The sequence below is a fragment of the Trichosurus vulpecula genome, chromosome 1 (genome assembly GCF_011100635.1).
Source record: "Trichosurus vulpecula isolate mTriVul1 chromosome 1, mTriVul1.pri, whole genome shotgun sequence".
Lineage (NCBI taxonomy): Eukaryota > Metazoa > Chordata > Mammalia > Diprotodontia > Phalangeridae > Trichosurus > Trichosurus vulpecula.
The window spans coordinates 177,998,548-178,014,707 of record NC_050573.1 but is presented as its reverse complement, the minus strand read 5'-3'; the positions used below and the strand labels follow the sequence as shown (position 1 = coordinate 178,014,707).

The 16,160-nt window shown below is 40.4% G+C and overlaps 1 protein-coding gene across 3 annotated transcripts in view; it reads left to right on the top strand.

Moving 5' to 3' along the window:
* NEDD9 (neural precursor cell expressed, developmentally down-regulated 9) overlaps positions 1–15,544 on the top strand; it is a 234,412-nt gene extending 218,868 nt beyond the window's left edge. For 2 of the 3 annotated variants that reach the window (XM_036741258.1, XM_036741257.1), the window contains 5 exons: positions 5,712–5,813; positions 6,633–6,734; positions 7,852–9,093; positions 11,078–11,167; positions 13,144–15,544. In XM_036741258.1, coding sequence (XP_036597153.1) covers positions 5,712–5,813; positions 6,633–6,734; positions 7,852–9,093; positions 11,078–11,167; positions 13,144–13,653 — 2,046 coding nt within the window. In that variant the 3' untranslated portion in view covers positions 13,654–15,544. The remainder of the gene's footprint in view (positions 1–5,711; positions 5,814–6,632; positions 6,735–7,851; positions 9,094–11,077; positions 11,168–13,143) is intronic. The other variant, XM_036741259.1, reaches the window with a different exon arrangement.
* The last annotated feature ends 616 nt before the right edge of the window (positions 15,545–16,160 follow it).

Below are 16,160 nucleotides of genomic sequence, written 5' to 3'. Positions count from 1 at the left end.
TCGTGAAAATACTTTAAGAGATAGATACCCTATAAGGCACACTCTTAAGTACTCCTTATGGAAAGAAATGGAAGGGTAACTAGGTGGTGCAGTGGAATAGCCAAAGGCCATGGAATCAGGAGCACCTGAGTTCAAATGTGGCCTTAGCCACTTGACAGTTACTAGCTATGTGACCCTGGGCAAGTCACTTTATCCCGGTCACCTCACAGAAAAAAAGAAGAAAAGAAAAAAGGACTAGGTTAGTTTTGCTGCTTGTTGGGAGACCCCACCATGTATCTATTGTTTTAGCTGCTTTGGGAAACTAACAAAAAAGGAAAACTCTCAATTCTTACTCTTATGCAGCTTTATCCTTTCAGTATCTTGAAAGAAGGATTGATTCTATCTGCTCTGTCTCCAGTTAACAAGTATAGCTCAGAGAGAAAATGAAGTCGATAACCTCTCAAGGTTTCCTTCTAATCCTTTGATCGTACATTCTGTACATTCTTTGCCCAGAATTGTTTTGTGCTTCCATGTTGCACACTCTCTTCCCTGAAATGTCAGCATACATGTCTTTTAGAGATCAGAGGGCTATACTGTGACTTAAGAAAAGAATCAAATCAAATCAAACAGTACGTGTTACCCATGATTCAGGGCTCTCCACAGCGGCAAAGAAGGGAGATAAACATAGAGACCAGATTGGAAAGACACAATAAGGTGGTATAGGGGATAGAATGGTAGAACTTGATGGAGTTAGGAGGGCCAGAGTTCAAATCCTGCCTCATACACTTATCAGCCCTGTGATCTTAAGCAAGTTACTCGCCCTCTCTGGCCCATTAGTTTCCTCATTTATAAAATAGGAATAATAATAATAATAATAATAGTACCTAATTTGTAGGGTCTTTGTGAGGATTAAATGAGATGACATGTAAAGGACTTTAAAGTGCTTGGGTCTTATTTTTAATGATTTTAAATAAATAGTTAATTGGATATTTTATCAATATTCTTTTTACATCACTGTCATTTCTCAGTGACTGCCCTCCCCCACCCCTAATACAACTCTCCCTTGCAAAAGATAAGTATCATCAAACAAATGAACCTGTACATTAGCCAAATCTGAAAATGTATACTTCATTTCCTTCACAATTTATCATAGGACCGTAGAGTTAGAAGGATCCTTTTACGTCATGTTATACAATTCCCACATTTTACTTACAGGTGAGGAAACTGAGACCCAGAGATGTTAACTTGCCTGAAGTAGCACAGACCATTGGTGGCAAAGCCGAGACACTGTACCATGGTCTTCTACTATACCGAATACCCTCATAGTTCTTACTAATCTTCTTAATTGAATATTTAAACATTTCTCTTGTTAGTGGTACAGCAGATAGAGCACTGGGCTTGGAATCAGGAAGATGCCTCTTCCTAAGTTCAAATCTGGCCTCAGACACTTATAAGCTGTGTGACCCTGGGCAAGTCACTTAACCCTGTATGCCTCAATTCCTCATCTGTAAAATGAACTGGAGAAGGAAATGGCAAATCACTCCAGTATCTTTGCCAAGAAAACCCCAAATGGGGTCACAAAGAGTCAGACATGAGTGAAAAGACTGAACAACACAACTAGTCTTTGAATCAACAGTATCTCTGACTCTCCTAAAAGAAGAGTCTAGGGCATTTAATATTCTAGAATCAATTAAAATTCACCAGAGTCCAAAACTTGCCCAAAGACACAGTCTTTTAAGACTTCAGTTGGCTGGCATCAAAATGTCTCAAGAAGACATTAAGCAGGAAGAGAGACCTTGTAGGTAGAAAAGAAAAGAAGTTATCCAAGTATGCCTCTTGACCAGAATATAGGATAGTATGCCAAGCAACTCTCAATCTTTGTTCCCCCTATAATCCAGAATGAAGGAAGCAGAAGAAGGAGCACAATTCTCATGATAACTGTAAAGGAGACCAATTTTGAAAGCCTTCAGATCAATGTGGCAACTGATTGTGACTCTGGAGGACGAATAGTGAAGCTCTATTGTTACCTGTGTTATAATGAAAAGTGCTGGGTTTACAGTCACAGGGTCTCAGTTTAAAATCTGACTTTCCATTCGCAAGACATTGGATCAGATATTTATACCCAAAGTCCTAGTTTTCTGACCGTTCGTTAAGTTAGCACCTTAGAAAGACATGATGCAGCAGAAACCAGAAGTCACCAAATATATCCCTTGACCAGAGTACAGAGAAGTAATTGAAACAAGATTATCTCAGAACTCCAAAGGTTCCTTTTGTGGAGATGTTAGTGAAATAAATCAATTTGCTATTCTCTGTACCTTGGTCCTTAATAAGTACTTACAGATATTTTATTAAGAAGCTGTGACTTCATACAAGTGTGTGCCCCCTCCATTAATGAAATTACAGGTGATCCTCTCCTTCCCCATGTCTCAATAGTTTAATGGGTTACTATGGCTAAAAAAAAATGTTCTATCCCCTATTGACTAACCTTGTTAGGGATAAGCTTCACTGAATTTTAGCTAATCAGGTCTACAGCTCGGCTTAGACACTGAACCTTTCCAGCATGGCAGAACCTGGCAGAATTTGTGCTCTGCCGCTGATGGAGCCTTCACAATCCCAAGGCTGTGTTCATGCCACAAAGAGGCATCCTTCTTTAATGGATGATTTAGTGAATACCCAAGAGAAAAGGAACCCAGGAAGAAAAATAGAGGAAAAAACAAGGAGACCAACAGGCAGACATTCCTTGAGAAAGCAGCTTTTAAGATTCATTTTACATTAAATAATGACTCCAGTAGGTCTGCCTGGAAGTTTCTTTTATGAAAATTTATCTCATTTAAACTTAGCTTTTTTGTCATTGAAAGCCCCCTCCTTCTATTCTAAACTGACGCAGCAAGAACTGGATAGAACACTGGGACTGGAGACAGGAAGACCTGCCTCAGACATTTATAAGGTGTGTGACCCTGGGCAAGTCACTTAACTTCTAAAGTCTGCCTCGGTTTTCTGAGCTATAAAATGGGGATGATAATAGTGCTTATCTTGCAGGGTTGTTATGAAGATCAAATTAAATAATAATTGTAAAGTGCTTAGCACAGTACGTGGCACGTAGTAAGTAATATATAAATGTTTATTTCCTTCCTTTCTCTTGGGATCAGAGAAGAGCAAAAAGGCTCTGTACTTAAGTGAGGCAGGGAGAAAGACATAATGAACCACAAAACTGGATACATTGCAAGGTACTGCCCAGTCAGCACTTTCCTCTGGGTAAAAAAAAAAAAAAACCCTCTTAATTGGCATGGAAATGACCCAAGCAACAGGTCAGGGGGGAGCACATCTTTAAGTAGAATAGACGACATTTTTTATCTCAAGTTCTTTCAGACATCAAAAAATTAATACATGTCCTACATGCATCTGTCCAGATGAAAAAAGCTGGTCCCAGTTAAATTGTCATTTGTGGAGTAAGATTAAATAGCCACAACACTGGAGAATGCTATAATTGGGGAGGTGGGGGGCAGGGTGGGTAGAAGAAGTCAGGCAGCAGTGTAGCATGTTGTGTTGTGTGTATGTATTTTTTTTCCCAATGGGTTTTGCCATCTGTTTCTTTTAATGCACAAACAAGGAAAATGATGAGTTTGGAATGCAGGGGTTTTCAAAAACCAGATGACCACAGGCATTCTTTAAATGGGGGAAGCTAAGGGGAGAGCTTGCAGTTCTGTGACATTTGTCAGGAAGTGAATTTTTAAATACTGGGAACAACAAACGCCCTCTGCCAGGGAAAGGCCACAAAGGCAAGGAAAAGCAGTCCCCCTTTTTTTGTGTCTCCTCCCTTCTGAAGTCATTTCTGTAGGTTAACATTTCACCAAATGCTATTTTAGGTCTTTTTTTTTTTTTTCTTAAAGGCAAATACAAAACAGTTAAAGCCGGACTTGAGAATAACAAACCTTGGATCTCTAGTTGCATTACTGAGTTGGCAGCTTTGGGTGTAGTCCACTCTTAGAAACTTTTAGAGACTGAACAAAAGCCACTTTGTGAGCAGAATGTACTTTTTTTTAAAGCCAAGATCAGAAAACTATAAATGGAGAAAGTAGGAAAGAAAAGCAGGAAGATACCTTAGAACCCCAGTGAATGATAGTGCCCGGCAGGCGTTTTTTATGAAGGCATGAAACAGGGCAGCAGCTTTGGCTTTGCTTTTGCAAAAGGCATGTTCTTAAAAGGGAAAAATGTGATACTAACTGTGTGGTGGCCACTCAGTAAATTATTTCTTCACCTCCCATACCAGTAGGCCCCGGAGAACACAATGGAAGTCTCAGGTAAGGACGGCATTTCCTTTTGGAAAAGCCTGAGCAGCAGAGATTATGTGAAAATATTAGCCTGTGTATTAAATCCTTTTCACTTTAACTGCAAGAAGTAGTTGACTTGGAGCGTGAGGGACTTAACACCAGACCGAGTTCCAGCCCTTACGGGTTTAGGGTCCCTGCTGAGAGGAGGATTGGTACGTTTGGCTAAGTTCCACCCGTTTGAGCCCTATGATGGTGGAACATTTTTAACATAGTTTTGTGAGCAGCCTGACGCCAGAGTTTTCACATTAGAGAAAAGGATAAAAGATGATGGTTGCTGAGGGAACCACCTCTTGTTTCTAATTTGTGAGGCCTGCTCTCCTCAAGGATAGTTTGCAGTACTTGAGGGTGCTGTTACTGATGCCAAAAAAGAGAGCACAGCAATTTAGAAGCCCTTGGAGAATTAGTGAGTAAATACACTTCAAAATGAGTTGACTTCAAAAAAAATCTCTTAGAAGGTCTTTCTCAACCCACGTTTAAGGCCCCCAAAGAATTATATAGAAACAAGAGCTTGTCAGGTGAGATCCATTTCAGTTACATTAATTCCAGATGCCAGAAGTCATGATGGGGGTATTTGACCTTTGACTTACTTGGAAGTATGTCCTGCTTAGACTGTTGCTACCCTAATGGAAATGGGAAAATGATTAGTACAACGGGCCAGGGTCAGGAGACCTGAACTGTGCTCCCAGTAACAATTATGCAGACTTAACTCATTATTGGTACCTTGCCTTGAACGACTAACTCCTTCAGGTCTCCAAGGGTGGCATTATTTGAACTGGTAGATTTGTAAAAATGCTATGTTCACCAACAGCCCTTTAGCTACACTCACAATAATAAAGTTTGGCAAGGAGGGGCAGGGGAAATGCTGTATCCAGTTGAAGCTATGAGGGGAATTTTAAGTGGTTGGACTCAACTCCTATTATTCACTTTGCACATAGTTTTAGAGTCATTAAAACCAATTCAGTACATAGCGATTTTGATTCAAGGAAGAAAAAAATCTTTACGACGCCAAAGGTATAATCTAGGACTTTTCATGCTTACAATTGTCAGATAAATTGCCAGAACAAAGTCTTTTATTAAAGGAGAAGCATTTTTAGAGATGTTTGTGTTACCTAGGGCAAGAGGAAATAGGAAGAAAAGGGTTTTGGTTTTTTTTTAAATCACTCATTTGCCCAAAAAGCAACAGGAATTTCATATGACTACTAATCTGTAATGCCTTCCCTTCTTCTCATCCTCTCTTGGCCTCCATCTTTTCATTTTTATTTATTGATTTATTTATTGGTTTGTTGAAAGAAGAACAAAGAGCTTGGAGGTATTCACTCAGCCAGGATCCAGAAAGGAACTTGATCCACTGCTAAGAATACAGGCTCATAATTTGACATTTCCTTCTCTTCTAACCCTCAGGTGATCACCCCAGTGAGAACAGGCCATGGCTATGTGTATGAGTTCCCATCCAAGTACCAGAAAGATACCTACGATATACCTCCATCTCATCCAATCCAAGGGGTAAGTAACAATAATGTAGCAGAAATAAAATATTAATGTGTAGCATATCTTCAGGTGTCAGATGAAGTTTAGAGGAAAAGTATTTTGTGACAACACTATTTCCATTTGATGTGGTTCAATCTAATGGAAAGAATCACAGGGTCAGAAAACTTGGATTTGAATCCTGGCCCCAACACTTACTGTGTGACCCTAGACAAGTCTCTCAAGTCTCTGAGTCAAAATGGAAACAGTAATACACGTACTGCCTGCCTTATAAGGTTGTCCTAAGGAAACTCTCTGTAAATCCTTATAAAATAAATTCCTTACAAAATAAGGTTTATATATGTGTATGTATGTAGTGTAGTATATATATATATATATATATATATATATATATATATATATATACACACACACACATAAAATTTATATATAGTTTTATGTATGTAATTTTATATAAAAGTTACTATTACCAATGGTCATTTTCACATATAACAAGTCAACCTAGAAATTTGGGATTTTCTTCATCTGAAAACCCAAGTCCTTTAACTGAGAAGAAAATATCTATCTTGGTTTCATTCATTATATTTTGGTCTATATGGGTGGTTACACCATCAAAAAATTAAATGCAAACTGTGGTTTCTAGGGTCCCTCAAAAAGAAAAAAAAACATAATTTAAAATGAAAAGTGCATTGGCCCTAGATCACCTGGACCCTTACAAAAGATTAAGTTTTTAAATTACTTTATTAAAAACGCTTGGAACTAAAAGCTCTGAACTACTTCAAAAGTGACTTGTATGTGATATTTCCATTTTTTATGACCCGGATTTTTCTTTTCCAGGTTTATGACATCCCCCCAACATCATTGAAGGGTACAGCGTTCTCAGCTCCAATGGGAGAGATGAAACCTTCAGGGGTATATGATATCCCTCCTGTGAAAGGAGTAAGTCGAATTATCCTAGTTACTTGGGGGATTTTTGGTAGGAGGAGGCATTTTTTTTTACTTGTTGAGAGATTGTATGGAATCTTTCAAAGGGGAAAAAGTGTTAGACACCCACTTGTTGAACAAATGGAATAGTCACACCACATGTGATGAAAAAAATATGACTAATTTCCTCCCAGATGTACTGTAATTTAAGCATCCAGATTGTCCTACAGAGTAGCTATCTTGGAAGACAAAAGTACTTCTTCCAAACATACTGCTGTTGCTCAAAAGTTTTCTTACAAAGTCTTCATTACAAGTCTATCCAAAGGCCACACCAAGCAATCTGTTTCATTACTAAACCTTGTATTTGACCCCAAAATGCTGCTACCTGTCTTGATCACTCACCTACCCTATTCACTAAGTGTGGCTCCCAGGGAACTTTTGGTTATTTCCAAAAATCAAATCCACCTTCAGAGGACAAAGATTTTCCTCCGTTAAGAAGATTCAAAAGAATGTGCCCTAGGCTTAATTCCAAAAGAGACATTTTAGAGATGTGAGCCATTGTTTACCATCTAAATGTGGCTAGCCTCCCAATAGGTTATATCCCAAACAGAAATGAGGTGTTTGGATTAGGAAAAAAATAAATCCAGCGTGGGACCCGTTGAGGTTGGTAGAGACAAGTTGGGGCCCACTGAGGAAATGAGGTGTTTGGATTAGGAAAATAATGAATCCCATTTGGAACCCATTGAGGACGTGGGAGAGACAAGTTGGGGACCTATTGAGGGATTGGTAGAGCCAAGTAGAGCTGGAAGTACCTAGATCTCTGGAGAGAGGTTAGGACAGAAGATACAGATCTCACTGTGATCCACATAGATATAATAGTTGACTCTATGGGATGGAATGACTCACTGAAGGAGTAAGTATAGTGGCTAAAGGAAAAATAGCTCATAAAATATTATGGGTGACTTGAGGTTTGGGCACAAGAGGAGAAAAAGACTCCCTAGGAAGGCAGTGTATAGTCTATGTTTACTTTTCTGTTGTATTGAATTATCATTTTCTGTGTACTCACATAAGTTGGCTGAACAAATTGCACAGTTTGGCACATCTCTGACTGATTTTTCCTTGTGTGTTTCAGGTTTATGCCATTCCACCTGCTTCCCGAGATGAAGTAGGATTAAGAGAAAAGGAATACGATTTCCCTCCTCCTATGAGACATCACATAAGACCAGAAGTCAGACCCGAGGGGGTTTATGACATTCCTCCCACAAGTTCCAAGGCAGTAGGGAAGGACCTTAACATAAAATACAACTGTGACGCTTCAGGAGGTGCTGAGCAAGTATCCCAGAGACACCAAAGCATTCTTCAAAACCACCAGCACACAAACCTCGGACAACCTGCAGCCTCTCAGAACGACGCATATGACATTCCTAGAGGAGTTCAGTTTCTTGAGCCACAGGCAGTGGCCAATGAAAGATTAAATGCCGAAGAAAAAGATGGAGTATATGATGTCCCACCACAGACCACACAGGAGACTAAAGGGTGCCAAGATGTGACAGACGGCATGAATAGGCTCTCTTTCTCCAGTACAGGTAGTACCAGGAGCAACATGTCCACTTCTTCCACGACATCAAAGGAGTCCTCGTTGTCAGCCTCACCATCTCAGGACAAAAGGTTGTTACTGCTGGATCCGGACACAGCCATCGAGAGACTTTACCGGCTTCAGCAGGCTTTAGAGATGGTTGTGTCCAACCTCACCGCGCTGGTCACCACTGATTGGAGGTGTTACAGCTACATGGAGAGACACATCAATGAGATCCGCACAGCAGTGGAAAAGGTAGAGCTGTCTTTAAGGGAATACCTCCATTTTGCCAAGGGGGCTGTAGCAAATGCTTCAGGCCTCCCCGAACTCACCCTGCACAACAAAATGAAGCGAGAACTGCAAAGGGTCGAAGACTCCCACCAAATTCTAACCCAGACCAGCCAGGACTTGAATGGCTGCAGTTGGTCCTTGAACATTCTAGCTGTCAATAAACCTCAGAGCAAGTGCGATGACCTTGATCGGTTTGTGATGGTGGCAAAGACGGTGCCAGATGACACCAAACAACTCACCACCACCATCAACACCAACGCGGAAATGCTCTTCCGATCAGCCCCGGGCAGCGTGCGAATAAAGAATGGGTCTGAGAGCGTGACCGGTACAGCCGACTACCTGCACTCAGGTCCGCAGACCCAGCTGCTCCAACCCAGTGACCACAAGGCCCAGCCTTATTGCAAACCACTTCCCCCAAGCCTAAGCAAGGAGCAGCATCCTGACTGCAATAGCAACAGTAGCTCAGAGCGGAGCTGGATGGACGACTATGATTATGTCCACCTGCAGGTAAGGACACCAGGCCAATTAAGCACCTGTATCTTTTAGAACTGAAGGAAACTTTCCAGGTCATCTGGTCCAAATTCCTCTTTTTAGAGATGAGAATACTAAAGCCCATGGAAAAGATGTACTATAGGCAGTGGGGTTATAAGAGCCCTGAATTGGGAGACTGCTGACCTGTATTTGAATCCTGGCTCTGCTACTTATTACCAGTCTGACTTTGGGCAAGTCACCTAAACCCTCTGGGTTTCTGTTCCTTTACCCATAAAATGAAAGGGCTGAAACAGACCTCAGAGGATCTGAACAGTTAGTGGTTCAGCGGAGAGTGCTCTGGGCCTGGAGTCAGGAAAACCTGGTTCAAATCCAACCAACCTCAGACCCTACATAGCTGTGTGACTGTCTATTTCTATTTCTTCACCTGTAAAATGGGGATAAGAATAGCACCCATCTCACAAGGTTGTTGTGAGAATTAAATGAGATATTTAAAAATAAACATATAATAATAATAATATGTAATATAATATGATATAATACAATATAATATAATATAAACAAGATAATATTTGTAAAGTGACTAGTACAATGTCTTACACACAGAAGGGGAGAGAATAATGTAGGCATATAGTGCCTACTAATTAGAACTAAATAAATGCTCATTTCCCACCTTCTTTTGGTTGATGTGACTTGCCCAAGATCACACAGCTAGTAAGTAGCAGAGCTAGGATTTGAACCCAGGTCCTTTGACTCTAAATATATTGCTGTTTTTATTAGGGGCAGTTAGGTAGCACAGTGGATAGAATGCTCGGCCTAGAGTCAGGAAGATTCCTTGTCCTGAGTTCAAACCTGGCTTCAGACCCTTACTAGTTGTATGACCCTAGGCAAGTCACTTCACCCTGTTTGCCTCAATAATAACTATAACAACTTTCTAATTAGACTCCGTTGCTTCCTTTCCAAGAACTCCTATATGATGTCTGCCAAAGGAAAGATAATACTGATGATGCTAGTCTGAGTAGTTTGGCTATAACTACGTGATGGAGACCTAGAGTAGTCAGCAGTGTTGGGTTCAAATCCTAGCTCGGGCACTGACCCGCTCTGCATCCTAGAACAAATCACCTAGTCATTATTTTTCTCATCTTCCTAAAACAAAGAAGGAGTTGGATTTCTTTGGACCCTTTCAACTCCAAAATTGTTGCTTGCCTTCTGCCTTTGCCTTTGGTCTCACTCCCCACCTCAGGCTTCTCCAGAAGGCAGCTGGTCATCTACCCAGTGACCCAGAGGACCGCCTCTTCTCATTGCTCTTTTCCATGGAGGTATATAGTCATCTGAAGGAGAAAGAACAGCAGTATCCCACCAGCGTTGGAAAGTTTGCCTAGTTTTCTGGCCTGTTCTGTTCTGCAGAGGTCACTGAACCCTGACTCCACTCAATGTGAATTAGGTTTACTGTGTTATTTTGGCACTTTTCATCCCTGGCTTATGGCCATCTTGAGAACAGAGCCAGACGAGGAACCTGAAGCAAGTTTTATTGGCCAGATTTAAACTTGGCCTCCGAGGTCATAGAGTCATAGGATTTTAGAACTTGAAGGGACCTTAGAAATCATCTCATCCAACTCCCTCATGTTACAGATGGTGGAACTAAGGTTTATGAGGCCAATTGGATTCCATTAGTGAAGAATATTGGAGATGGCGCTTCTAAGAGAGGTTTGAAGGGAGTCCAATGTGCCTATCAAAAAAGCTTGTCAGGGGTCAGAGAGCAGAGTACGGTGTATAGAAACTGGTTTGTCTCCTCAGCATTAAGGGGGATTAGGGCCTCAGGAAGACTGTGGCTGAGGGCCAGGTTGACATTATCCTGCACCTATGTGCATAGGTGGGTGTGTGTGGCGAGCAGCCACAGCAGTGGAAAACAAGGCAATATTTACCCATTTGTCAACTAAATTGTTAGCACAAGTGAATCATAGCAGTGATGTAATGGGTCTCTTTTCTTGTAAAATAACAGGGGAAAGAAGAGTTTGAAAGGCAGCAGAAAGAGCTTTTGGAAAAGGAAAATATCATCAAACAGAACAAGATGCAGCTGGAACATCATCAGGTAAATTGAGTCAGGATTAAAAGCATTTCCCGGTGCCAGGAAGCTGTCCTGAAGACCAGCAAAGATGAGACTTTGAAAATGGAACATTTCCATCTTTCCATGGGAATCTCAGCATATGAAAGTTTCCTGGCCCATGGAAGGGCATAGGAACAAATAAATAGATATTAGTCCTGGCAAGTCAGTGTTATTCTCAAGGCTGAGGATCCTTTGGGAGAGCCCAATCAATTGCTCTTGGTTTGTGGGCTAAACCAGTACACTCTAAGATAGCAGGGACTAGGGGAGGACTTGAGAAGATTGTTGAGCCTTCTGGTATTAGACAGTAGTGCAAATGCTCTAGGTTAGTGTTTTTCGTACTGTGCTGTAAGGAACCCTGAAATACCCCAAGTTTTTTCTTTTATTTTTTAACAGACCTTCTGTTGTTTGTTTATTTATTTATTTGTCAATTTATTTATTTTAAACAAACCTTATGGGGTTTATTAGGGCAACTGGGTGGCCTAGTAGATAGACCCACTGGCGCTGGAGTCAGGAAGACTCATCTTCCTGAATTCACATCTGGCCTCAAACACTTACTAGCTGTGTGCCCCTGGAAAAGTCACTTAACCCTCATCTATAAAATGAGCTGTAGAAGAAAATGGCAAATCATTCCAGTATCTTTGCCAAGTAAACACCAAAACAGGGTCACAAAGAGTCAGACAACTGAAAAAATGACAGAACAACAAAAATATTGTTTATTAACAAGCATTAAAAATAAAAATTTTAGAGGGTCTTATTACAAGAGCTCTGCCAAAGTTTTGTTTAAACTGAGGGTTCCACCACAGGGAAAGTTTGAGAACTGCTGTACTTGGAACTGTGTTCTAATCCCAGTTCAGCCAGTTACTAGATGTGAGCACTTACACAAGTCACTTAACTTCTATCTGAGCCTTAGTTTCATGATCTACAAGGGAGGATGCTTAATACACTGGCTCTTCCTACCTCTTTTAAGTTGTTCTGAGGCACAGATGAAATGCTAGTAAGCCTTAAAGCTACCGACATGTAAATTATTCTCATCTTCACAGCTTTCAGTTATTTTTGGCCACTTGACCATAGCTCTGGAGCCTATCTGACTGACCTCGGGAAACAAGTCTAGCTTAGGGAATCCAAGCAATAGATTCCCTGTGGCTGTTAGCTCTGTATCTCCTGGGAAAAGGCTGTGTGGTCTTCTCTCTCTGCCCCCATTTCCCCCTTGTGGGAACGTGAACAAGCCTCCTAGCTTCACCTTATAACTTCAGTTTCCTTACCTACAAACAAAGGGGTGTACGCGTGGGTTTGGACATGCGCATGCACCAAGGGTCACCAAGAAACATGGTGGAACCATTCAAAGTTACTGCAAAGCAAAAGGTGTAACGGTAATTCTCATGTTAAGCGGTTCTCTGGTGCCTTTTGTTAGCAAGAAGTGTTTGTTTTCTATGTATTGACCTACAGTAAGATGGTGGATGATTCCAGATCTATAGATAGGTTTGGATAGAAGACATATAGAAAACAAACAGTGGCTTTTATCTGAGCATTTTCAGTGATCATTACAAAGGCATTTCCCAAACGTGGAAAAACCATTGACTCAACTGACACCATCACCAGCTTTGTTAGTGGTTCATATTCAGAGTATGAGTTCTTAATTCAGTCCAACATTTATTAAGTGCCTGCTGTATGCCAAGGCACTGTTCTCTACCCACCCCACCCCCTTACTTTTTCTCTTTAAGAATTGCATAATTATATCAGAGAATATTTGTAGCCTAAGAGTTGAAGAGCAGAATGATAAAATTTTAGAAGTGCAGGTTGACCTTAAGATCATTTAGTCCTAGCCATCCATTTTCCAGATGGGGAAACTGAAGTGACTTGCCAAAGACCTAAGACTGGAACCTAGATCTCCAGTGCCATAGTCTTTCCATTCTACTATATAATAATATTCTAAATGAAACCTTATTTCTCTCTCTCCTCAGATCAGTCAGTTCCAGCTGCTGGAACAAGAAATTACCAAGCCAGTGGAGAATGACATCTCCAAATGGAAGCCCTCTCAAACCCTCCCAGCTACAAACAGTAGCGTGGGCGCCCAGGACAGACAGCTGCTTTTCTTCTACTACGACCAATGTGATACTCATTATATCTCCCTTCTCAATGCCATCGATGCCCTCTTCAGCTGCGTCAGCTCAGCTCAGCCCCCCAGGATCTTTGTGGCACACAGCAAGTTTGTTATCCTAAGCGCGCACAAGCTGGTGTTCATCGGCGACACGCTAACAAGGCAAGTGGCCGCCCAGGAGATCCGTAACAAGGTGATGAACTCTAGTAACCAGCTGTGTGAGCAATTGAAGAACATTGTGATGGCCACCAAGATGGCTGCCCTACATTACCCAAGTACCCCAGCCCTGCAAGAAATGGTGCACCAAGTAACAGACTTGTCCCGAAACGCACAGCTGTTCAAACGTTCCCTTCTAGAGATGGCGACATTTTGAGGGGGAAGGGGAAAAGAGACTGAGAGGGTCACAGAATCAAACTGGAAGTATGTCTGGTTTATGTAAATGTTATCTATTTTTGTAGATATTTTATATGAAATATTTTAAATATGTTTTATGAGTTAGAGAACATTCAGGGAGTTGGAGAGGTAAAATTGTTAACAGTTTCGTTCTTATATATACATTTGTGTATCTAAGATAGATATATATATATATATAAACTGTACATAAACTTGATTATGTTCTCATATGTGCCTTTGGGAGCATGTGTCTATGTAGATATGTATGTAACACATTCCATTTAAAAACCATGAATTAAGAAGCACCTTATTATGCATCTCCAAAGTGCTACATCTTCACAGATGGTTCTGATGATACTCTGCCATAGGCTGTAGGGGTTATACTGGACATGTTCACTCCAGTGTTTGGGAACCAGACTATGCCCTTATAATTAAGAGGACATGGTAACTTGCTCTTTCAATTGAACCCTTTCGAGAATTTCCCTACTTTCCCAATCCTCGTACCAAAATGCACTGGGTCCTCTGAGCAGGCAGATTTGGTAAACAGCATCTTTATAAAATGTGTATCAATGCATGAAATATTATTTAGGGTGCTATGGAGGAAAAGCAGCTTAGTCATTAGAGGAGATAGGAAAAGTATACGTAGGTAATTTCTGATCAAGAGTGGGGATATTTCTAAACTGAGAGGAAGCCACAATAAAGACAAGTCACATGTTTGCCCGTGGCTGTTTTATCATTTGTGTTTGTGAAAGTCAGTTGTGAGGTTTTCCAAAGGTCTCGTTTAAATTGAAAAACTTCTCTTTGCAGAAGAGATATATACTGCGCATATACCTCAAGTTGTAAATATCATGAAAATAAAAATGGTTTCATGTGCTTTACATCAATTGGGGACATATTGACACGCAGATTGCAAACTAATGCTTTGCTGGCCTAGGTGCTACCATCTAGCAAAGGGACTTTGGGACACTAGATGGTTTCTGGGCCTGATGAACATAGAGGTTCACACCACCTTTGACAATGAAAGACCTTGCTAACCTCCCCCAATGCTCACACACCACCACCAACCAATTTCAGCCTTGGGCCTCCCTCTCTTCCTTCACTATACTTCTGCTGACTAACCTCAGTCTGACCAGTTCCAGTGAGACAAAACACTGAGTCACAGCTTTTATGCCATAGACTGACTATAAAATTTAAATACTGCCATTACATCTTTTGGCCATGTCACAAGTCTTAACAGATTCACTGGGACGTGAAGTAGAAAAAAATGGGGGCAGGCAATGGTTTTATAAGAGTTTACTGTTATGTACACTCATATTCTGAAGTCATGAGGCATTTATCTAGGGTATTTCTATCCAGTGCTTTGTTCACTCTTTTTATTGTGGTCTATGTCAAAACATGCTCTTATACTGCAATATATATTTTACTGAATTAAATTTGCTTGTTTAGAGCAACCAAAATATTGGAAGAGCAAATGGAATTAAGAAAGACCATACATGATCAGAAAGAGATAAGGTGAATTGTAGAGCTTACCACAAAAGTACTTTTAAAAATAGCATCTATTGTAATATTCACAGTTGTGCTCCATCAAAAGAAGAGATCAGACATTGAATGGCCATCCTCCAGATGAAACAGAGGGGCTGACATCATCGACAACTTGAAAATAATTATGACACAAGTATGTCCTTGTGGCTTTTTGTTGCTATTAATATGTTGTATATTTTTCAAAGGTAACAGATTTGTACTAAGCTACATGGTGATATTACAAGTTTTCAAAAGGAAAGCCAAGTTGTTAAATCAGCATCCTTGTTTTTGCTGTCTTGTATGTAGAGATTATTTTTAAATCATTAAATTTTTAATCTTTTTTGTACCAACTGGATTTTCCTTTGCATGTTTTCTCTGCCATAGAAGTAGCTTTTGACTTGGATTGACATTTCTAAGGAGGAAATTTAACTTGAGGTACTTTTTTTCTGTCTAAACTAAAGACCTCAATGCTCCAGGGGAGAAGAAATCAGGTTTTGGTTTTTTATTTTTTTGCTTCGTTTTGTTTTACTACTTTAAAGTAGATTTACATCTGAAAAAAAAATCCACGTCTCTTAGTTGGGATACATAATAAAACATCTGGAAAAATTCTTCAACTTAATTCCACAAATATCTATTAAGTTCTACCATGTGTAAGGCACCATGCTAGTCACAGGGGCTACAAAGACAAAAAATAGAGTAGTTCTCATCCTGAAGGAACTTAAATTCTACTGGGGTTTTAACAACATATGAATACATAAGTAAATGAAAAAATATATACAGGCAGCTACGTGGCACAGTGGATAGAGTGCTAACTCATCTTCCTGAGTTCAAATCCAGCTTTAGACACTTTCTAGCTGTGTGACCCTGAGTAAGCCACTTTACCCTGTTTGCCTCAGTTTCCTCATCTGTAAAATGAGCTAGAGAAGGAAATGGTAAACCAGCCCAGTATCTTTGCCAAGAAAACCC